Below are 23,822 nucleotides of genomic sequence, written 5' to 3' on the forward strand. Positions count from 1 at the left end.
TTAAAAAGCTTGTTCATTCACCAAGGGGGCTATCTTTCACAAACATGCTGAGTGCAAAAAGGACGAGCAAGGTTTCAAAACACAATTCCTGTTCTGACCTACTATCCCTGATACTAAGAGATAATGTTTTGTCTGAATAGTCAAGTACAAGCAAAGCTCTCCAGACAAAAGTTGTCTAAGATTTTGGTTTAGAGCCTTTATTCAACTTTGGGACAGACTGGGATTTGAAAATCAAATAAATATGCACAGACAACATACAACGTGCTTACCAAATGGTGTTGGGCTTTTGTGAGATTGGTAATTGATAAAGCCATGAAGAATGGCTTGGGCATTTGAAGTACTGCATTACTGCTTAGTAACTCATGAACACAACTTTTAAAAGTTGAATATACATAAAAAAAAAAAAAAATACTTATACAGTTATATTTAATTTATGCGATTTCAAAGGGATGCCAATTGTGCATTTTTTCCTCACAATAAATGTACTTTAATTTAAGGTTAGATTGTTCTCGGTGAGATTAAGCTATTTCACCAAAAGACAAATCTATTGCACTTTTTACTCATCTTTACCAAGGGTGCAAACAAATGTGGAGGGTGCTGGATTGCAGACTTCTAAATGCATTTTCAACCTAATAATGGTTGTTCATGTAAGGAGGACATTCACACTTCATTGTAAATCCACTATCTTTGTTACACAGCAGTATGGAGCACCACAATATCAACTTACTGTGATGGAAGATGCAGTGACACTCTGGATATCATCCTCCTGTTCATCACTCTGTGAAATATGGCAATATTGATAAGATATACAACAAACTAAAAAAAACAGGCATTTGAACATTGATCAGCTCTGTGGTCTTTTTAGTTCAAACATCAGGAATGATGAATTCCTGAGTGAATGATGATGGTGGAGGTGGGGAACAATTAGCATGTTATCATATACAGTACAGTGATACTGACAGATGAATGGCTCAGTCCATGATTCTGACAAAAGTTTGTTGATATATGAGCCCAATGGCCAATGAAATAATTCTCCCTTCTATGCTTCTGAGGTAATAGGCTGATTTGCTGGAGGTATATAGCTTGGTTCAAGCCACTTTGTTTGTGTCTCATTTACAGAGAGTTCGGGGGGCTTGAATGCAGAATAGACATTAATGTTACGGATTTATAAGGTCAGGACAAAATCGAAATTGAGTAACTATTATGTGGAGATGCTTCAGCCATACTAGATTATTTGGGAAGAGTGCAATGTTCTCACAGTTCTGTCATCACTGGTGTGTGCTTTACGTCTCACTAACATGCCAAATTTGATCTCTTGACTTACAGGGATTTGCAAACGATCCTCATGATTCTGACCTGATGTGTCGGACATATGTCCATTAAAGAGGCTACATGGGGTTGAGCTTCTCTCGTACAGTATGCACCTGAATCTGTGACCGTGGTAGTGTCAGAGAGACCTGCATCAGCATCCAAGCCTTAGGCATACCGGGTATCAAGCATAGTCTGTGTGAAATACTATACCTGCCTCACTAAGTAATAGGGCAGCTCACCTTTGCTGAGATAGCAGCCTCACTGGCCAAGGACAACGTATCGCTGCGCAGGGACTGGAGGTCTGAGCAGTTGAGATATGCTGCATCACTGCAGTGCTGGTCAACACTGGAGTGACCACACGGAGACTCGGTCTCTGCTCGCTCGTCCTGTGCTGTCCCAGGGCCTCTGCTCAGCTCTGATGTCTAAACACACCCGGGAGAGAGGAGTATTCAAATGATTTAAAACATTGGTCTAATTTTCCTTAAATATCCTCAACAAAGCACAGAGACAACCTTAGGAAAAGCCATCCATTTCAATAAATATCCATGCCTTTCAAATCCATGTTACGTCCTGTAGGATTTCCATGAAAGAGAAAGTTTACAATTCACGGCTCATTTTGAAGGTTGATATTCATACTTGAAAAGCCTGCCATACTTGTTGCATGCAATTAATTCTTCACAAAACGCGGGAGCAGCAGTTAAACATCCCATTGAGGCTTTAATTATAGAGGAAACATTCCAGAATCCCAGCTCCTCAGGGACTCATTACTGAAGGGCTCTGATGACATTAAATGCTTGGACAAACACATCTCTTTTAAGCAAAGTATAGATTTCCATGCACAAAGAGAGCAAGTACACACTGGAGACAAACCAATCAGTTCAGTTCAGTTAATTACATATAAGAAACTGTAGAACTGGTGCCGGAAATAATTATGGAACCAACTCATGCTCAGCCAATGGCTCTGCATCTAATCATGAAAGTGATCATGCAAATTGATACCAGGCTGTATCTCTATGCAATAAACTATGGGATTCAATTGAATATAAACCTTCAAGCTCAAAGCGCCAGGAATCACATGCAGACAACGAAATCACACGGATCAGCAGTCACTGTTCTCCTTTTACACATGCTAGTATACACAGGCTGTAGGTGACTATGCCAAAAACTAAAGAAATGCTCAACTACAATTTACACTTTGACTTTCAGTCCAGCTAGAATTAGCTGATTATGACCTCATTCAGTAGGAGCGCTATCCAAACATTATGAATAACCATCACACTATTATTGTGAAACAAATGGCAGTGGCACACACAAGTTTGAACCATACATCATGACACAAAAGGAGCATGCTGATGACGGAATGTCCCATAGTCAACACTTTAAAGAACACATAGCCTATCTTATTCATATCACACATCTCAAATGATAAAATCCATAATGTCAATTTCTTACCAGTAACGACAAGACAGATCTCCACCAATTACTCTAACAGCACATTCCCCCTATAGTAAGTCATAGTATGGAAATGAAAATACAGTATATTCAAAAGATGAGCATATATTCAGATTGCAATCAGCAACTAAACTCTCAATGTGGTTCAGCTGTATTGACCAATTAGGGAACTTCAGAGAAGATGACTCTCCCTGACTGCTGATTAGTTTGCCTTCACATTGAAGGTAGGGGGGTGGATTCCTGCTCTCTGTATCTGGACAGCAATAACAAGAAATGCTAATATTCCTTACACTGGCATCAGACATTTTTGCAAAACAGAACAAAAACTTAAAACAGTCCCCCTTGCCTGGTTTCTCAACGAGTGAGCTTGCAATTATGCAGAATCCAATGCTACTGTACTTTAAAGTGTACAAAATCTAGGATTATGATACCTTGCGAAATACACACACACACACACACACATAATTAAACAAGGCTTAGTCCTTGTAAAGATTTTAAAAATACAAAAATGTACATGTCTGGCAAGATATCGTCATCCTTTTCAACCTCTTTACTAGGAACTGAGAAAGTGGGCGACATTTCACATGACTCTGATGAACTTTCCAAGTGTTCTTAAGGCAAGAAAATAACACTTAGTTGAATCCATTTTAGTGGTTTGATCTGGATCTTCTAGAGTATGTCAGTGACTGCTGTGGAGAACAGACGCAAATAGCATGGCCACTGAAACACTGGGCAGCACTGAACTCTCCGCATCATTAACCAACACTGCATGTGCTCCTACTGATGAAAAAGAGCGCTTTCTTCTTAGTGTGGGGGAGGGAAGGTGCAGAAAGAGACAGGAGCACCTTTTGTCATTGTGCCTCTCTATATCTGTGACATATCAAAGGATATAAACAACTCTGTGATTTCACAGCACCCTGACAGCCAAGGCGTACCATGACAAGGTATGAATCGGGGGGGTGTCTTTAAAGCTGTTGAACTGTACTTCTTACAGCAGAGCATCAAATCTGAGCAGACACTCATATACATTCAGGATGATTCCATGTTGGTTTATCTGTGGGTGAAAACACTATTGTACTGGGAAGCAAACACTGTTGAAAGAGAAATGGAAGAATTGGATGGCATTTTCTAAGAATGTTATTGCAACCAAACTGTACCCTGGCTAGCTTTACAAATAGATTTTGAGAGGCTGCCGCCATCACAACTCACTTCTAAGATGGCGCAATTCTCCCTATGGTTCAGAGAAAGAACAGAGGGAGACAGAGAGAGAGAGAGAGTCCACATTAAGAAAAATAATCGTTCAACTTCCACAAGTCGTTAATGTGTAACAGATGCATTTATGTCAAACATGCGCTTACTGTACTTACTCCAGTAGATTCAATACAGAGCATTTTGGGTCATTTGACTGACATTGACTGTGGACCCCAGCATAATGTCTCCATGTCTGATCTACAGTATGTACTGTACAACATTAGCAGCTCAGAAACTGGACTTAAGCTCAAATAACTGAAAATAAACATACAATCTTGACCAACCTAATGGTAATATCAACCCAATTATATACCAGACCCAAATGTAGTCTCTTTTATGCTATTTTTAGATGACTGACGTTGTTGTCTGGGCTGTAAATGAGCCTTTACAAAACAGTGTCTATACAGCTCTATTGTGCTGCCATGGCATGGGACACAGACCAGCTTTACAAGTGCAGCTCATCTTGTGTTTAAAAGCATAGAGAAGGCAGAAATATGGCTGTTCAGAGTTTAGGATATTAGGACAGCACATAGTGCTAGATTTCTGTCAGAGGAAAATACAGTTTATTTTAAGATGTTGAATTTCCCCCCCTTTTTTCCTGTGCGAGTAGAGGGCAGAGGAGTGCAGACCATCTGAATAAGGTGCTGGGAATTGTTTATGGGAGACAAATGCTGCAGCTAATCTTATTTGCATTAATATGAGTTCTCTGGTATCTCCACTCAAAGGAAAGCATTTATTTTGTGTCCCTCTGAATGCTTGGAATATCTTTACGCATGATATGAGTATCATTTATTTCTCTCATCTCTGAAGTCAATTTCTTTTAAATACATTTTCTTCGCACAGGCAATTTGGTGAATGCATTGACAGACTGTGCACTTCAGTAAGCACACACACTCACACACACTGGAGGGGCTAATGGAGAATGTCACAGCTTAGCTGTGGCAAAATTCAATTTAAAAGTACGTGCTAGTTAGTTAGCAACCTCAGACATCCCTATTTGACTATTCTTTCCACTGCTGAGGGTCACTGTGTATAAATGCACCAAATGCACCTTTCGACTGTTAATAAGCACAATTAAGTACATTTGCACTTGTAACTGTGATCCTCGCCATCACGTGTCAACAACCTGTCCAAATCCATCTTGCCAAAGCGAAGACAACAACTTATAGCAGCCGAAGAAGTAAAATGAATATGAGAACTTGCATACTTCAAGAGCCTATTTAATTAAAATCTTAGACATATCTGGTTTGTCAGGGGATAAAATGTTTTAATCAACATTAATGTTAATATGAAATATTAAGTATGGCAATGTTAGAATACTGTTGTGCCTTGAACGTTGTATGAAGCTACCTTGAAATTAGTATGGTTGCTGAGAACAAAATGAGTAAATATTAGTCTAGTACATGATTAATTCCTTCCTAATGTGCATTCACACACTTGCCAAATTCAATTAAACTATTTCTCTAATACTGCCCTGAGAATTACCATATGCAGTCGTTTTACCAATGAAACGCTAGGTACTGAGCTCCCAAAAGTGAAGAAAAATGAGATTATTTTGACAGTTAAGTTTGGGTTCCATGCAAAAGAAGGCTGGGGTCATGTTGGAATTGTCCATCAGGCAGACAGGCAGAACTCATTTGGATGCAAAATATTGCTTTCGATATTCAAATATTCCATATATATGCGAAAGGGTTCGGTGAACACCAGACCTTCTCCATCAAAACCTCCCGTCTGCTTCCCCTGTGATATGCACCATGTCTAGGTATTTGCTGAGAATATGTGTATAATTGTCAGAGTACAAAGACTGCTGTACACAAGAGTGTGAGTGAACTTTATATCATTCTTGTTTCATCAACATAATTACATCAGATCAGAGACTTTGTTTGCAAAGTTTGCAATTTGTTTGTGAAGCTTCTCTAATTAAAATATTAAGCATATGCAGGAGGAAACATCTCATTTCAGGTATATGAAGGTTTGGGGATAGTGTTTGGGACACACACAGTATATGTGGCGGGTATAGTGTTTTGGGTTATACAGAGTGAGGGAATATCACATTTGTATAATGATATCACAACACAAAACACCCATCACTTTCACAAATCACTAGATGGACACATTCAGGTTGACCCACCATATTTGTATTGAACTAAAATCTCAGTAGAAATTCCTAAGGGGAGAAATGGTGATCAATACTGTATATCACAATGGCTATATCAGCACCTTATATAGCTTAGTATTCACCTATTTCCAAAGATAGTATTCTTTTTCTCTCCACAAAGACATGGTATCTAGCTATTTTTTTCTAGTTGCATGTATGTAAAAGAGAACTGTCTGCCACACCTGGGAACAGCTGTTTTTTAGAACAAATGAAATTCTAACCAATCATCCATCTTACTGTACTCCTCACTAAGGTACAGTAAATAAAAGTGCTGCTAAAGAAAGCCACATCTCAGCAACCACATTTTCTTTAAATGCATTGTGTATCAGTTTTACCACCTTAAGCACTGCCATTCAGTGAAACGTTCAGAAAGCAAAATCCTTAGTCAAAGACACTGGCAATGTGAAACTCATCTGGTGGATCTTGCAGCAAGCTCACCAAAACAAACTGTACTGTAGTGTTTGTTATGCTCTATGACAAAAACACAACAAGTAACACAAGTAACAACAAGATACATGGCAAAAAACACATCAACACACTACACCAAAAATGAAGGATCCCAGAGTGGCGGCTTATGAAAGGATGTCATAAGTTATTTGGTAAATTAGAGGTTTATCATAAAAAATGGGGAAAATACCTGTCATTTCTGGATGAGGACAATACACTAAATTAATATGGAGGGACGCATGTTTTATGTTTTATTGTTTCCTTTTTTATTCCTGTTTGTGTATTTTATTTTGATTTATCCTAACTACAGTTAATACACATCATTCATGAACAATGTGTGTGTTATTGTTTATACATTTGCTATTATAATTTATTGGTTATTCTTATTTCTAATCACAGTATATATTATTATTATGTCTTAAGGACAAGGCATACAGTTATATATTTAATATGGAATACATTGAGGTACAGTCAAGGCGAACTTGTTTGAGGCGGTGACTTGGGGGTTTGTGTGTGTTTGTGAGTTTGTTTTTCTTTTCTTCTTTTATTATTTGTATCATCATTATTATGTCATTATTATTTTCTATTATGGGGGGTGGGGGTGGGCATTTTATCTTTCTATATTCTACTTACTGTATGTATATTTTATGTTCTTGGTCATATAATTGTGTACATGATCTGCTGTGTACCATTTGAAATAAAAATTGTTAATCGCAAAAAAAATTAATGATCCAAGAAGCTAATTTTAGTGTGTTCGAAATATGACGTAAAGCATGAAGTATATAAAACATGCTTACACCTTTTATGCTTTATTGAAAGTATGTTCAATGTGTACTTCTAAAAAGTATATTTCATATCTTTTAAGTTCAACTTCAGTGTATTAAAATTTAACATACTGTACTAACTATGCAATACTTAAGGTGTTTCAATGTATTTTTAAAGAGTACTTTGTTACCTCCGCCAAGGAGGTTATGTTTGGTCAGGGTCTGTCTGTCTGTCTGTCTGTCTGTCAACATTAATGTTAATATGAAATATTAAGTATGGCAATGTTAGAATACTGTTGTGCCTTGAACGTTGTATGAAGCTACCTTGAAATTAGTATGGTTGCTGAGAACAAAATGAGTAAATATTAGTCTAGTACATGATTAATTCCTTCCTAATGTGCATTCACACACTTGCCAAATTCAATTAAACTATTTCTCTAATACTGCCCTGAGTAGGGGTCAGGGTCTGTCTGTCTGTCTGTCTGTCTGTCTGTCTGTCTGTCTGTTAGTCTGTTAGTCTGTTTGTTAGCAAGATAACTCAAAAAGTTATGGATGGATTTCAATGAAATTTTCAGGGAAGGTCTGAAATGATCCAAGGAAGAAACAATCTACAAGTTTACTTTTAGTGGCATATCTATGAAAGCAACCACTTGAAAGAAAGAGATACTATATGAAATTTTCAGGGAAGGTCAGAAATTACCCAAGGAAGAAACGGATTAGATTTTGGGAGTGATCCGTAACACCGTCGGGATTCCGCAGCCGTTTATGTTTCGCTTAGTGGTGTAATGGCATGGTATGGCCATGGTGGCGATCTGAATAGTTTAGGTTCAAATGTGTGACAACCTATAGGAAGAACAATACAGGCGGAGGTCTGCGCTCTATGAGTGCTTTTCTAGTTTAGTTAGTTATTTATTTATTTACATCCCAAATGTTAACATACACTGATTCAACATTTTAGCGTCATGTTGTGGAACTAATGCAATATCATGATGGCATCAAATGATTGGTATCCCGATACCAATAGAACATCAAGAAGCAGTATGCAGTGCTGTTTCTTTTCATGACAATTAAAGGATACTCTTTTTGACATTTGTCTTTGTCCTCTGTGTTTTTGGACATTTGTCAATGTACTCATTGAATATTTTGCAGTCAGTACATGGAGATCTCTCAAAACGCATCAAGTCTCAATGAGATAAATTCTTCAGGGACAAAGCTGCCCTCATTGTCCAATGACAGTGTTCCTCATTCCACCATCAAGCGACTACAAATGGAAATAGTCTGGATTGCTGCGTGTGTAACGACAGCAGCATTAGGCAATGTTTCTTGGAGCGGCTGAGGGATGACTTAAGGCCTCATGAGAGCATTAAGTAAGTGGGAGCAGAGCCAGCCATCACTTTGATCTATAGCGGTTACACCATCCAAGCCAGAAAGGCCCGTGAGCTGGGCATTGTAGTACTCAAGGCAAAAGATAACCATGGTCTGTACCAAGAGCTAGGTGGTGTGTTGGGTTCGGTAGGTATACGGCCTTTTCTTATATTGAATAGTCTGTGACAGAGGCAACATGGTCAGAGAAGGCTAATTGGTCATCAGTCCTAATGCCAGTGTTTCTTGCAACATTCTGCGAACTAAATTAAAGAACGCAAGGATAGACTATAAACACATTGTATTGCATTGTCTTATCTGTTATGTATGTTTATATGGTGGACTGAAGACAAATGTCCACAATTTGTGGATAATAAAGTATTCATTCATTCATTCATTCATTCATTCGTGTGAGCAGTAAAGGAAGTCCATTTTTATGGTAATGTTGTAATGTGGTTTGTTTGGTTGGGAAGCCAAGCAGTTCAGTCTTAGAGAGGTGTTGTTGGAGTTCCTTCATCCAAGTGGATATGTTAGAGAGATAGTCTGAGATCCACCGAGAGCATGAGATCATCTAGCCTGACTCTCGCCAGACCCTTATAGTTCCGCTATGCTCCACCAGAGGCGTTTCGCTGAGCTCCACACAAGGGTCTGGACGCGAGGGCAATCCAAACCCCTGCCAGTGCTAAAAAAATTAGCAACCAATCAGGAGCGCCGAAGCGAGTGTTTGATTCAAATAACAATGGTGGCACGCAGCGAGGAGTCTTGTGCTGACATTGATTCTGCTATTTCAACCGTTTTGTCAAATCTATCGAGTAGCCTATTCATTCTTTAAAAGATTAACAGAGAATAGTTTTGAAGACATTTATTGGTGGCAAGGATGTTTTTACTCTTTTTCCGACCGGGTTTGGCAAGAGCTTGAAGAAGCCTAGCACGTCATTCAAGATAACAGGCAAGTGGTTTATCAAATCACATGCGAGGATGTTTTACAAGGACCCGCCTTCATAAATACATCTCCTATCGAGAAGTCCCAGATCCTTGTGTGAAGCAGACAGCGAACTACAGGATCTGGCGAAAGTCAGGTTAGAGATCATCAGGAGGGAAAGACAGATCTAGTGAAGTTTGATCTACGTAGCAGTAATATGAGAGGCCATACGAGTGGATAGTTGTGAACAGAAAAGTGGTGTATCACAGCAAAGAGATGGGGCCCCCGGACCGAGCCTTGGGGTATCCCTGTGGTGAGGTAAGATTCAAACCAGCAGTGTACTTTGCCTGTAACGTCTTTGTTTGAGAGTATGGATAGTACTGTGGTGGTTGACCATGTTTAGCACAGACAACAGAGCTGTATCGGTCAGGTACCCTTTTTTTAGACAGACTTCTTCCAAGTCCTCCAGATGTTCACCACCTCATGGTGATGGCTTTGTGGCTTGCCTCATGGACCTGGTCCTGGTCCTCCACTGACTGACAAGTAATACTAATAAATGAGCAACTCACTAATAAACTCAGAGATACCTCTCTGGGTAGGTGCTTTTCATTGCTATAGCTGCTCTAAGGTAGCCTAGAAATCTAGACGCCCCTAGCGGAAGCAAATGTAATTTGGCTGGCGGGGCAGTCTAGGCACGATCCATAGAGCCAGGGAGCTGAGAACCCGAAGCACCAGCGGGCCAATCACAGCGTGTATAGAGTCGGTGGGTGGGCTTAACATAATGGTGACTGACATGCAACCAGAAGTTGCGACGGTAACGCATCCTGTTATTTGAAAACAAGAAGATGATTCGTTTAGCGTTATCCTATTGCATGGAGAGGGAAGGTTACGCATCGTGCTACTTGAAAACAAGAAGATGATTCGTTTAGCGCTATCCTATTGCAGGGAGGGAATTTGAAAGACAACTGTTTATCCCACCCCTCCGATTGAGCCCTGTCTACGGTGAGTGTCCAGACCCTACATCTTGATGTGGGTCTGGCTCATCAGGCTAGCTCTAAGGACTTGTACTCGCCTTACAGAACCTTCACACCACATTCATAATCCACTGCAGATATTTTGGCTGAACCTTCCTGTCTTGCAGCATTCAGTCTCATAGTCCTTAATTAATTATCCAGGTCACTGGTCATGAGATCGGTTCTTAATGGCAGATTATCCACCCACTTTCTCAGTCTGTTTGCAATCCGCTCTTAATGGCAGATTATCCACTTTCTTCCTTGCTCTGCCTCTATGTTTGGTACTGGTTGCTTGTAAATGCAGTCTGTTGGTGTGCATCCAAAAACGTGGTAGGGATGCAGTCAGTGTGTAAAATGTTGAACCTTCAAATCACAAGATATTTTCTCAGACATGAGACAGGTAGTTTCAGCACCACTAAGGACAACACGTAATAAAATGTGCCATACATGTACATCTAAAGAATGTGGTAGCAATGCATACATTTTTACATTGATTCACTGCCATTCAGGTGGTGCTACAAAACAAATGAGCCATAATGATAATAATGTGCTCCTAGCTTATTATGTTTATGGTTCTTAGCACTAAACATACAATTTAAAGTATAATTTCACTGGTGGTTATGTCCGTTGGGAATTGAAAGTGAACTGAGTATTGAGAATTGGTTTGGGTTTAAGCCAGGCTAAGGCCAGACCCAATCAGAGTATGGTTAGATCTCTTCTACTTCTAGCCCCATCCTACCCCCTAATCCCAAATAATTTCTCCTTGGATCTGCCCAGATCTCCAAGGTGAGCTAATTTGATCTCCAAATGTTTAGGAGTTGATCTAATAAGCTGATTTTAATTAGCACAACTCTTCCGCGTTAGAGCAAATTAGTGATATAACTTCAGTGTTGAAGGTAGGGTAAGCAATGCTGACTAATGTCACATTTATTGAAGTTAATGTTTCAAGGCACTATATGAGCCTTATGAGTAGCTTACAAACTCCTTTTCACTCTTACGAACATTTACAATGTCAAAATGCAGCAACAGCATGTTACATGCAAGGATGATTTAATTGCGAACGCACCTTGAGCATGCGAGAGAGAGAGAGAGAGAGAGAGAGAGAGAGAGAGAGACAGAAGTCATTTGTTTTGTTATTGTTGATAATTGATATCTCCTTTTTAGTATGAGAAACATTTCAAAGGAAATTATGAAGGCAGCAAAGACGAGGCTAGAGGAGATTTTGGATCCGGTTCCCACTACTGACCATTTATGAACTGTGAGAGGGCATACAACATAGGTTGCACTGTGATTTGAAAATGAAAAGAATATAAAATACGGTCTTTGCCTTTCTGTAATGAAATTGGTGAGTCTTGAAGCTATTTGCACCCCTGGTACAATTAGCAGTGTATGCTATTCATACCCTAGTGCAACCTAACCAAACGGTTGCCAGTTAATTTACCTGATTTACATTGACATTTGTTCTTCAAATTGCGCACCTTCTCAGCAGAGATGTTGGTACACACGCACACTAAAACTTCCACTTATCTCTGCCATAAGGCTTCACATGGGAATCGAAAACTTCTTCGTATTTGACCCCGTCACTAACCATTGAGCTATCTACTACCACATCCAGGTGAGAGTTTGCAGGCAGACTTGTGGTTCATATGCTTGCATAACATTTTTGTTAATTAACAAACTGACGGTTGTATGTGTTCACTAAACAAAGATTATGAAAACAAAAAATGTTTCCACCTGAAACTTTATTGGAAGAGATACTGTATTAGTGCTGAAACCTTTCAGAATTCTCCACTTTCTACTGCCAAAAAATGAATGTTTGTGCACACGAGTGAGGTGTTTTTGTTGTTAAGTCACAGGGTGTGAATAGCTCAGCAGTGTGGCCAAGGCTATTTATACCAGGGGTGCAAATACTCTGTTCAATAATTACCTCCACCAAGGAGGTTATGTTTTCATCGGGGACCAGCGTTTGTCTGTCTGTCTGTCTGTCTGTCTGTCTGTCTGTCTGTCTGTCTGTTAGCAAGATAAGTCAAAAAGTAATGGATGGATGGAAGATCAGACATGACCCAAGGAATAAATGATTACATTTTGGGAGTGATCCGTAACACCGTCGGGATTCCGGAGCCGTTTATGTGTTTCGCTAGTCGTGTAATGGCATGGTATGGCCACGTGGTGGCGACCGTAATAGTTTAGGTTCAAATGTATGACAACCTAGGAAGAACAATACAGGCGGAGGTCTGCGCTCTCCGAGTGCTTTTCTAGTTTGATTTACTTAAATTAAGCATTTACATGAAACACATGCCGACTGAAATGCATTCCACTGAGATAGGCTAGGTGACTACCAGGCTCATGATTCACTTTTAATTGCAAACAGAAAATGTCTAGCAAGCATGTCCATTTCCAAAGCAATGAATGCTGTTTATACCAACGCAATATTATGCATATCTTTGTTAATATTGTGCTATAAATGTGCCACAAACAATGCTAGAGTTTGTGGATTAACATTCTAATCTATACAACTACATTTACTAATTTACAACTACATCTACATTTGAATTGAGCTGGCAAAAGGTCACTATGAGAACCATGTAAACTGGATGCCCTTAAAGGGACAGTGCACCATTTATAAATATGTCAAACAACACCAAATTACTAGCATTTCATAAGAAATTAAGATTTTAAAACAAAACATATGTTTGTGTTAATCTAAATGTTATACAACAGTGTTTTTCTTTTTGTAGGGGGGCACCACAAAGAAGTTCTGCTGGCCAGCAGAGTTTTGTTACTGTCTGGGCTACAGGCTGCCATCAATTCATTTGTTTCAAGTTCAGGCCAGGGCTGTGTAAGAATACCTGGCTTTTTTTACAGTTTTCTCAGAGAGAAGAGAGCTAGCAGATACTGACAAGACATTCACTGCATGTCATAAAAAGTGTTACGTATTAGCAATTGCTTAGCCTTCCTTTTATTGCACAGGTAAAAACAAAACATTTAAGACTTTTCATTTTTGAGGCTGGGATATCCTCATCTGCTAGCAGTGGAGGTCGTAAAGAGTTTTTGACATACAGTATGCTTTCTCACATGCAGAGAACTGACATAACCCCAAGAAACGCTGTATGAGAGAAAAACAAATGTCTGCCGGTGTTTACCCAACCATCTCTTTAGTACAGAGGCTGGAAAATGCCTGAGTGTGGTTATGGGTCCGAGTTCAGCTGCAATAAAGTAAAAAGAGGGAAGCTATGCCAAGGCAGGGACCCTGAAATGGGCGAGACCTCAGCGATGAAGTGAAATGGAATAAACCAACCACATGCAACCAGTGTACGTGACCCTGACAAAAAAACATCAGGACCTGATTCTCAGAACATTGTGGGCATTTCATGAGATAACAGCTCAACACTTAGCTATGAAGAACACAACTAACATTACCAACCTCACTGGTCTTTGTGACAACGACAGCTGGAACTACGTCCTCTTTGTCCTGATCATGACATGCATCATCCAGGTTCACCTCAGGGGACTCTTGAGCCAAGAGAAGAGCCTGTGGGCTGTCCTGGATGTGAGCTGGAGATGGGGAGCTGGAGTCTACGAGAGATGCGTGCGTTCGCATGGTTGACTCTTCACAGCAGGCCAGCTGGGACTCCTGGGTCTGCAGGGTGTCTGGTATAAATTCTGTCATCGTATGCTGTGTTGTTTCCTGTGAACAATTAATGAATTCTGAATATTATTTTCAAAGCAATTGTGGTCCATAGTCTATAACGCTAAGATCAACAAATATAATCCATAAAAGATAATAAAGAAACAAATATACAAGTGTGGTGATAGGACTATCCAAAAAATGCAATGTAGCCAAAATGGTGTAGAAGACGAAAAAAGTTGTGGGGGAGCATTTAAACCAAAAGGAGCCAGGGTGTACTGTTGAGGGCGTTTGTAGTATGTTTCACGTTGTAGAAGCAACTGCTCGTGGCTACCACCTCTAGGGGGCCTTTCAACCTTCTTACCCTACCACCAACCCTTTCTACCCTCTAGTTCCTGAGTCCTACCCCTTGCCCCTTAACCCACACTCCCACAATCTTGATGAATACTCAGACATGTTAGTGTTACAGGAAATGGAGTGTAATCCACTTTTTCAGAATAATTCATCTAGTACACATACTTCCAGTGTATTAACTGAATACCTTTACTTCCTGTCTTTATGGTAAAATTGAGTAACTATAAACAAAAATGTAGAACTAAATTGTGTCTAATCAATAAGTTTTCAATAGTTTTCAAAGTATGGTGAAATATAGTGTAGACCTCTTCAACAGACAAAAGAGAGGGACCGTCTCCTCATATTGTTGTCATACTGTATGTTCTGCTTTACTACAGCCTTTTGAAGAGGTCCAAAGTGCTCACTAATTTGAAAATGCCATACACTGACATGTTGACACATATTGGCCACGCATGAATGTCCAGGGCCAGAACTGGCCCACCAGCAATAAATACACAATATCTCTATCATATGATAAATGAATTGAATAGCACTACAAACCCTACTCAGGTTGCAGATGCAGAGAAGGTGGTTTTGCTGTACCGACAATTATCTTGGTGTAGCCAAATACAGAGCAGTATATGACAGCAACATGACAGACCTCCTGGTCTTGCTTGCTGATAAGTGGGCGTAGTACAGGAGTATATCATCAAACAACAATCTGATACTAATGCATAAAAATGACCATGACCATTAGAATGACCATTAGAATAACCGTTAGAATTATGACCATTAGAATGACCATTAGAATGACCATGAAAATGACGGTCCACAAGGTCTCATTCCAACAAATCTGTGCCACTGCCTCATGTAAATCTGCACCCCATGATCAGATGAATATTTCCTCCATACATCAAAAGGTAAGACATAAAAAAGTACAGCAACATGCATATGCACATTCATATTCATCCTCAATGCTGTGACCTACTAATGCATCCACCAAATGTGAGCTTCCTTTGAATGCATTGTTTCCATGTCCTGTTCTGACATTTCACACCCTGCCTCAGTCTAATTAATTCATTCTTGTGTTATAAGAAAATATATTCTTTCTCTCTATTCTTCTTTTATGTAGACATATCTACAGATATGGACATCTCACTGATGTAAAGTTATCTGTAAATATGATTAACAATAGAATATTGCACTTCAGTGCAATATGTAATGTAAAAATTAGTTTATGGTGTTTAGATGAAGAGGTCATGCAAATAATATTGAGTTGTTCTTCAGACCAACTGAGATTTAAAAATACAAAGGTAAATATACTTTAATATTTTGTATGATTTCACAAGACAGCAAGAATATAAGCATTATGAATTGGTGAATAATAACTGTTCAGCTAAGCATCCTTCCACCTTATCCACTGTGTTCAACCAGAGATGTGGACTCAAGTCTGAGACTCTGACTTGAGTCGCACTTAAGGGCACTCTAAGTGATGTTGGGTAATGTCACTTCTGTTGATGTTCAGAGTTCAGAGACACAGAGAGCTAGCGCACTACTCCCTCCTTCTCCCTCCCTCTTGTGCAATTGAAACTCTCCTAAATACACTTGAGACTCGACTTGGATTTCCAAAAAATGACTTTTGAATATCTCTGTGTTCAACCTATATACAGCTGACTGTGGGTTATTGACTCTGCCACAGGTGTATACACCTATACTCCTCAGTTACTTGACCCATTACAGGGAATTTGTCTTGAGGGATCTATAATGGGTGTATTTGACCACTAGCCCAGGAATATTTACAAATTGGCATAAAACACAAATATAATTTGAATGGGTAATATTTCCTCTATAGCCTACTCCATACTCCATCACCCAGCCAGAAATATAGAAATATATTTCTGACTGGGAGATATATCTTTTTAGAAATATATTTTATAGCCTAGTAGAGGACAGCCTGTTCCTGCAATGGGGAACACTCTCTACTTTATATGGGATGCAACAAAATGTCAAAGATTAGTGGACTTCAGCAAATGGCGTGCATGGTCAAGTAAATGATTGTGTTACACTTGTCTATCGTATTCATTATCCTCTACACACACTGCACATGGGACCATGATAAAACGGTGTATCCCCGCTGTGGTTATGACTGCTAAAAAAATACATGTTTTGTCTGTGGTCTTCACTCTCTCTGCCTTGTGTTTAGACGCACTCTCTCCACGTGGTTATTCAGTTGTGTATTTCAACCCGTGTCAACCAGCTCTGGTAATGCCACTGCCGGCTAATAATAGTCAGTGATCCAAGTGAGATTAGGCCACAGATAGTAGACTGACAAATACCGCCACAAAAGCACTTGTAATGGAGAGAAAGCCAAGTCCAACTTTTACACTCATATGAGAATCACCCAGTAGACAGCGATGAGAAATTAAATAAAGTTACACAAAATTATTATCAATAGCCTAATTAGAAATACAAATTTTACTCTAGCAATACAGGCTATAGGAGTCTGCACTGTGCATCAAATATGATCTTACCTTTCTCTACGATGACAACAATGTTTTTTAGAACTTGTGTCACAAGTCCAGCGATAGTGTATTATCAAACGCTTTGTTTTCGAGTAGTCTTTTACACACGTTACCTGTTCATCTCAGGAGGCTATTTTAACAGTTACATTCGTCTCTACTGCGCAGCCTCCTGACCGGTTTTACTCACTGCAGATTAACTCCCGACTGCTGTAGCATAGATCAACTGACGTTCATTCAGATGAACATGAACCGTAAAGCCATGCATGCATTGAAATAGCTGTTGGGACTTCGCGAGTCAGGCAGTTGACTAGATGTTATGTCCCATATCTTCAGCCATGAATTCAGTCGGGTTCATTCCATCATAAAGAAAGGTAAACGCCTCCACTGAGAACGTTTTTCTTTCCTGAATGATATTGTAAAAGATTAAACAGTAACAAGTTATTCTCAAATCAGAGTGTGCGATTTTTTGTTAACTGTTGATGCAGTCACGGTCTTTAGTTCAGTTTGTTTCTCCATGCGTATTGCAATAACATTAATGGGGACAATAATGGCAATAGCCAACAATTGCAACAACATTTCTGTAAACAGATTTTATTACAGGAAAAGCCCACAGGGAGTTCAAATTGAGCTATAAGCTGACAATAACAACAACAAAGGAAGGGAAAAGAAAAATCACAAGCGCAAACTCGCTCGAAAATACAGCTTATCAGTCGAACGCTTTCAGAAGAGTTATTAAAATTCCTTCTGCTTTGCCGCCCTGATCTGGAGGAGGAGCGCGTATGGCACGTTGAAGGTGTCAAAATTCGCTTTGGAGTTTACAGTGTCAAGCTGTATTCTGAGTTGGGCTTTAGCATGTAAGAGTGAAAAGACCGCGTGGAGTTATTAAGAACTGTGGATGAGGAGCACCGAGGCAAAATAAGCTGTCAACAACCAACATAGCCTATGACATGGACGATAACATTTTCATGTGGCATGTGAATGGATAAGGAAACTTTGCAGACTTCGGCTGTAAGCTCCAATAAATAGGTCGTTTATGGGGCACACACGATGGCGCATCCTCAGGGCTACCTGTACCAGCCGTCAGCTCCTTCCGCACCCTACCCATGTGCCCCGAACTACAATTCAGGCGTGATCGCCGGACCTAGACCTGGGGAAATTGGGAGATCCTCTGGCTCAGCCTTCGCTCCGTATGTTGGACCTGGCATCTCGACTCAGTCGGTCGGTTTGAACTCTGTCCAGTTCAGGACAGAGGCAGGAGGCGCGTTATTCTCTTCATTTGTGGTAAGTGCGTGATAAGTGGCATAATTTGGTTGAAGTTGGATTGGTTGTTTTAACTAAGGACACAACGTAGGCTAATACAAAAGCTAGATATGTGGACAAAGTTGGAACCCGAAGACATGTTTGACATATTGTTTAGGCTAAGTAGGGTATGTCTCGATATTGGGTTATCGTTTTCATCGTGTGTAAGGTAGGCTTAAGTGTTTGTCATTGTATATTTTTGTAAAAATGTGCGAATGCTAAAAAGAACATTTTGTTTTATTTGCTTCCAATATATTTCACTGGTTGCGTATGCGTGCTTGTACGCAAGAGAGAGATAGACAGATACTTCAGATTTAGTTATTTAAGCAGGCTATATATGGTCAAAGGCTCTTTACTTCTAAATGATCTGTTTGGGTTATTCTATCTAAATGGTCTATTTGAGTTATTCGGGTTAATACGAATAAAAATGTAAGAAATATGCCTTGGTGTATTAGTCACAGAAACAGCGAGACGCATCAAGGGTGACAGAGTGGTATTTTGATTATGTTAATGTATTCTTCAGGGAACTCCACTTGACCACACGTCAAGCATGACTGGCTCTTTAGGGTATCACCCATATGTCGGGGCGCTCGGTGTGTATCCCTTTGGAGACCCCACTTACCGGAAAAATGCCACCAGGGATGCCACTACCACACTCAAAGCCTGGCTTAGCGAACACCGAAAAAATCCATACCCAACTAAGGGTGAGAAAATCATGCTGGCCATCATCACCAAAATGACTCTCACCCAGGTGTCTACCTGGTTTGCCAACGCCAGGCGGAGGCTCAAAAAGGAGAATAAGGTGACATGGACACCGCGCGCCCGGAGTGAGGACGAGGATGAGGATGACCACATTGATTTGGAAAAACACGATGATGACACGGAGCTTGTGAAGGTCACGGAGATGTGCGGCTCAACTCTCACCTCAGGTAGGCAACTCTGTCAGCTTCAGAGACAACTGTCAGAGACAATTGCGCGTAAAGGTTCCCTTTTACGCATGTTATTTCACTTGCTTTGGCCTTGTATACTATGATCATGTTAATTCAATTGCTTTGAATTAAATTCATAAGTAATATACTGTTGTTTGAATGACCATCAATAAACTTGCAAAGAATCTATGATGTTTATCACTGAATGTTTCAAATTGTTGGACTCCTAATGCGGGACCCTTTTTTGCAGATGACCACAAACACAATCCAAGAGAAATAGACGAGATGTATTACGAGGACACGAGGACATCTGAACACGAGGACATTTCCAGTCATTCAGAACAAAAAAACAAGGATCGTAGGTTACAAGAAGCTCCCAGCACTTCTCCAGAGCTGGACACTTTTGCGCATGAGAAACTGTCGGGAACGGGTGGGTCACCATACGCGCAGTCGCCCGTTAACGGGAGAGTTACCCCAACACCTGTCCTGGTATTGTCACCGCCCCCAAATCCCAAACCTAAACTGTGGTCGCTCGCTGAGATCGCAACCTCTCCGGGTTCAGGAAATAGCTCGCTCCAGGTCTCTGGAGAGGGTGGCTGCGCAGTGATATCCACAAGCGTGCAGTCGCTTTCTCGGCCACCATCACAATGTCATTTGCTGAATAATGTGATGTTCCCTCGTCATCTCTACTGTACATCATCAATGTATTCGTGTTTTACGAACTGTGGCTCACTAGGGCATTTGAGCGGATCAGGGACCAGTCCTGCAACCCACTTGAACGGATTAAACCAGCTAATGTCACAACGAGCTGACGCTTTTGTGCGGGACAGAAATCTTTGAGACCACGTGTCCATACATAACAATGTACATTATATGACATACAACTCACTGAAAGCGTCGGAAACTGATATTGCCAACAATCCACTTTATGCCTTCATTTTGGTCAGCAAGATAGCCCACTGGTTTGGGGGTGACTGTCTGGATCTTGCGAAGGCAGGGTAAACGAAGCCTCACAAACGAATAACAATGGACTTCTCTCGCATGTTTGTTCCTTCTCTTGGGGTCAGCCGAAAAGAAGAAGCGGTTCCCTCTTAGCCGAACTACTCACTTTGAGCTTAACCAGCACACCACATAAGGAAAGTAAATTATTTGTTGGGTAAGCTAATCGTTTTTTTTGTGCACGTTTTTAAATAAGTGCAGAACTGAGTTAACATGCAGAACTTCTGCAAGGCAATTCTTGAAACCGATTGATTGCCCAATTGTTTTTAAGTTCTGTACACATCCTATACATTATTTCATATTTGTATCAGGTTATCTATCATTGATCCGGTTGGTTTTAGTATATTTGAAATGTTCTTTTGGCATTTGCATAATTTATTATTTTTCCAAAACTTTGATATGGCACACAAGTAATATTGCCTAATGCATACATTTCATTGGATATAAAGTACCTGGTAACTTCAAAATAAATACTTAATACAACAAATTATGGCAGAGCGTACTTTATGGAAAAAATATGGCTAGATACAGATCAAATTATTCTATTCTCTTCAGGGACAGTGGCCATCCATTAATGTTCGCAAAAGTCAGTGTTCAACATTATAGGCCAGGAAACACAACTCACAATGTAACTCTTTTACCTTAAACGAATGGATTCAAACTCTATATTCAAACTCTCTATGCCTCTATATTGATGCATGCTGAGAACAATTGCACTATGTGGCTACCTTGTTCCAATCAGGGACAGGACCATTTTCAGCAGTTTTCAATGAATTGGGTAATGGGTAATGCACTAAACGGGTACCCAGTATGTTGAAAACTGGAATTCCTTCTTGGTAATCACTGTATCCTTCACTGTAACCATAAGCAGGAGCTTAGGTTCCACTGTGAACTTTACCCACTTTTACAGGCAGGTGTCAGATACATGTCAAAACACACTCTTCTGTGTCAACATGGACAAAATTGGACAATGAGTAACATTTCTGGTCAGGAAAACAAAGTTTACGAACAATAGAAGTAGAAACCTTTAAATATTCAACAACGTTTGTACACATCACAGAGTTGTCATTCAGTGTGGCCTTGTTACAGTTTTAAGAACATCTTGACAATAATGACCTACCAGAGGAGAACTATAAAAGCATACTGGTTATGAAGTTCGTTAACATTAGACGGCTGGCCGATTACAAATATGTGAATAGAAAGTTGAGGAACAAGTGAGGAATAAAATGTATTTTAACATGGCAATGAGCTCATTTTTGTAAATGAGCTGTTGTCACTTATCAGTGATGTCAAAATCAGAGAAAAGATGACGATAAGATGCTTTGCTGTGACTTGTGCAATTACAATAACATAATGACAAAATGTACATTATTTTAGGAGTTTGTACGAACAAGTTTTAGTTGTCTGTTACCTCATCCTTAGTTAGTGGATGTCCATATGATGCCTTTGTAGTTTTGAAAGGCAGGTCTATGACTGCCATTGTTTCATCTTCTTTATTGATTTTGTAGACTCCTGAAACAATTGAAATAATGCATGAGCAGTACAAAACCACAATGACTGGTCTGGATATAAGATGAAGTTTATGGTCAGATTCTCTTTCTCTTGTGATTATCAGTATTGGAAATATATTACAACTTCATTGATCTACCACAATGATCTACAGCACTTCTTCCACTTGTACTTCTCTACAGTAGAACAACTGACTAGTACTGGACTAGTAGGGAAGATTTGTTTTTATAAAATAGATTATAAATGGTAAATATCACTCAACTGCAATTCCATTCAATTTTAGCCAGCTGATTGTTAACACAAGGTAAAAGGCTACTGCTAAATATTCAAATCATTCTAGGAGCTGCCTATGAAGTATCAATCAGATACAGAAACTGAGCCATCTCAAGGTAACAGGCACATACACACAATACACCTCTGTGCTCCTTTAAACTGGGGGAATATAATGATAACAACAGACAATCATCGGAAGATGACATTACTATCACTGCAGCGGAAACTAGACTTGTGTTTCCCAGAAACGGTGCTTTTATTATATAGCATGTTCAAAAAACCCAAACAGGAGGTGACTTGCTCACATGCTCAAAGCTTCACAAGACTTTTAGAGCATACGATATGTTCAGTGATTAAAGGTGAATACAATCAAAAGATTTTCTCAAAGACACAGCAGTTCCTGCCATAGAATAGGCTTTTGTTGTTGCTAATGGTATCATAAGGCCATGGAAATATACATTACAAATATGTTGTTCTGAGGATGGAAACAATTGTAATAAATATTTTTTTCTTGACTATGGTTTATGTAATAAGGCATTGATTGCGGTCATGCATTGTGTATTCATTAAAAGTAATTTGTTGAGCATGCACCTCGCCTTTTGTTCCAGAAATAAAACCCCTCTGAGATTTTATTATTGGTATTTGAAATAGGGCTTTGTCATTTCCAAAAGGCCAACAAGGTGGTTCTTCATTTTGTGATGTAGAAGTAAAAAGATTCCTCTCCCCAAGCATGGTAAAGTATGAGGTATGGTGGACAACAGCACATTTGGTTTTGCATTCAAAGACATGCTTGAATATGTCAGTGAGTAAATGCAAGGAGAGATTGGCTGCATTTTCATGAACATTATTTATAAATACTTATTAGGCAGACAGATATTGGTTTCTCCAGAGGTGGCTTTCTTATGCCCAGTCAAACATCACACAAGGGTCCTCCAGGCTTGTGAAATTGATTTCATTTGTGACCCAAATCACTAGAGACAGTGATGGCTCAATTTGCTTAATAATAGATGGGGCTCTGGCTCTCAGAAAACACACTTAAATGGTTCTGCATAGTACCATTCTTTTTTGCTTGAGGTCAGATGGAGAGGGAGGGAGGTGCTAGTTAGACAGGCAGCTGCTTTCTTGCCTCTGGGATCTTCTTTAATTGAAAGGATCATTAGGGGCGGCACAGCATCAGCACCCGTAGCCCTCTCCCCCATACAAATAACATCACGCACGGCTCAGGCAGCCCAATGAAATAGGAAGCTGACACAATCACTGACCCTTTAAGATGATCATATTCTCAGTTGTGGGAAGACTGTAATAAGGCAAGCTCTGGAAATTAAGGTCTACAATCTCTCACTGTCTACTTGAATTTCTTTCTACACTTTGCCATGCATAGAAATGACCTTGTTGACTTGCTGTGCTTGTCCAAGTACACCACTCTGAGTGTGCAATTGATAACGTATTTTCCAACAGTCTTGATGATCCAAACAGTATGTCTTTGCAGCGGTGAGTACAGTTTAAGTTGAATGTCATGGATATAGGCTCATTTGAGAATCCAAGTAGTGATGGTGCTAATTGTCAATAGCCCAGTCAAGCACACAGTGACGACTCCAAGTTTGATGTATAACAACTTCATAAACTATCAATATGTGGAATATTAGTGCT

At 39.8% G+C, this 23,822-nt stretch overlaps 2 protein-coding genes across 3 annotated transcripts in view; one reads left to right on the forward strand and one right to left on the reverse strand.

Annotated features, from left to right (window-relative positions):
* LOC134094193 (ankyrin repeat and SOCS box protein 14) overlaps window positions 1–17,447 on the reverse strand; it is a 38,472-nt gene extending 21,025 nt beyond the window's left edge. Inside the window, exons 1-4 of one of the 2 annotated variants that reach the window (XM_062547623.1) lie at window positions 17,351–17,447; window positions 14,105–14,368; window positions 1,551–1,733; window positions 728–778 (exon numbers count right to left, since the gene is read on the reverse strand). In XM_062547623.1, coding sequence (XP_062403607.1) covers window positions 728–778; window positions 1,551–1,733; window positions 14,105–14,350 — 480 coding nt within the window. In that variant the 5' untranslated portion in view covers window positions 14,351–14,368; window positions 17,351–17,447. Of the gene's footprint in view, window positions 1–727; window positions 779–1,550; window positions 1,734–14,104; window positions 14,369–17,172; window positions 17,279–17,350 lie in introns of those variants that run through there. The other variant, XM_062547622.1, reaches the window with a different exon arrangement.
* Window positions 17,448–17,792: 345 nt separating this feature from the next.
* On the forward strand, window positions 17,793–20,840 carry irx5b (iroquois homeobox 5b). The gene is made up of 3 exons (XM_062547478.1): window positions 17,793–18,444; window positions 18,986–19,391; window positions 19,642–20,840. The coding sequence occupies exons 1-3, from the start codon at window positions 18,211–18,213 to the stop codon at window positions 20,229–20,231; spliced, it is 1,230 nt and encodes a 409-aa protein (XP_062403462.1). The 5' UTR covers window positions 17,793–18,210; the 3' UTR covers window positions 20,232–20,840.
* Window positions 20,841–23,822: the final 2,982 nt, after the last annotated feature.

This window comes from Sardina pilchardus, chromosome 10 (genome assembly GCF_963854185.1).
Source record: "Sardina pilchardus chromosome 10, fSarPil1.1, whole genome shotgun sequence".
Classification (NCBI taxonomy): Eukaryota; Metazoa; Chordata; class Actinopteri; order Clupeiformes; family Clupeidae; genus Sardina; species Sardina pilchardus.

What these genes read in the sequence shown, in the direction of transcription:
- irx5b (XM_062547478.1), top strand. Translation starts at nt 18,211, where the DNA reads ATGGCGCATCCTCAGGGCTACCTGTACCAGCCGTCAGCTCCTTCCGCA. An exon ending in CGTTATTCTCTTCATTTGTG is followed by an intron (nt 18,445 to 18,985) that starts GTAAGTGCGTGA and finishes TGTATTCTTCAG; the next exon opens with GGAACTCCACTTGACCACAC. An exon ending in CGGCTCAACTCTCACCTCAG is followed by an intron (nt 19,392 to 19,641) that starts GTAGGCAACTCT and finishes CCTTTTTTGCAG; the next exon opens with ATGACCACAAACACAATCCA.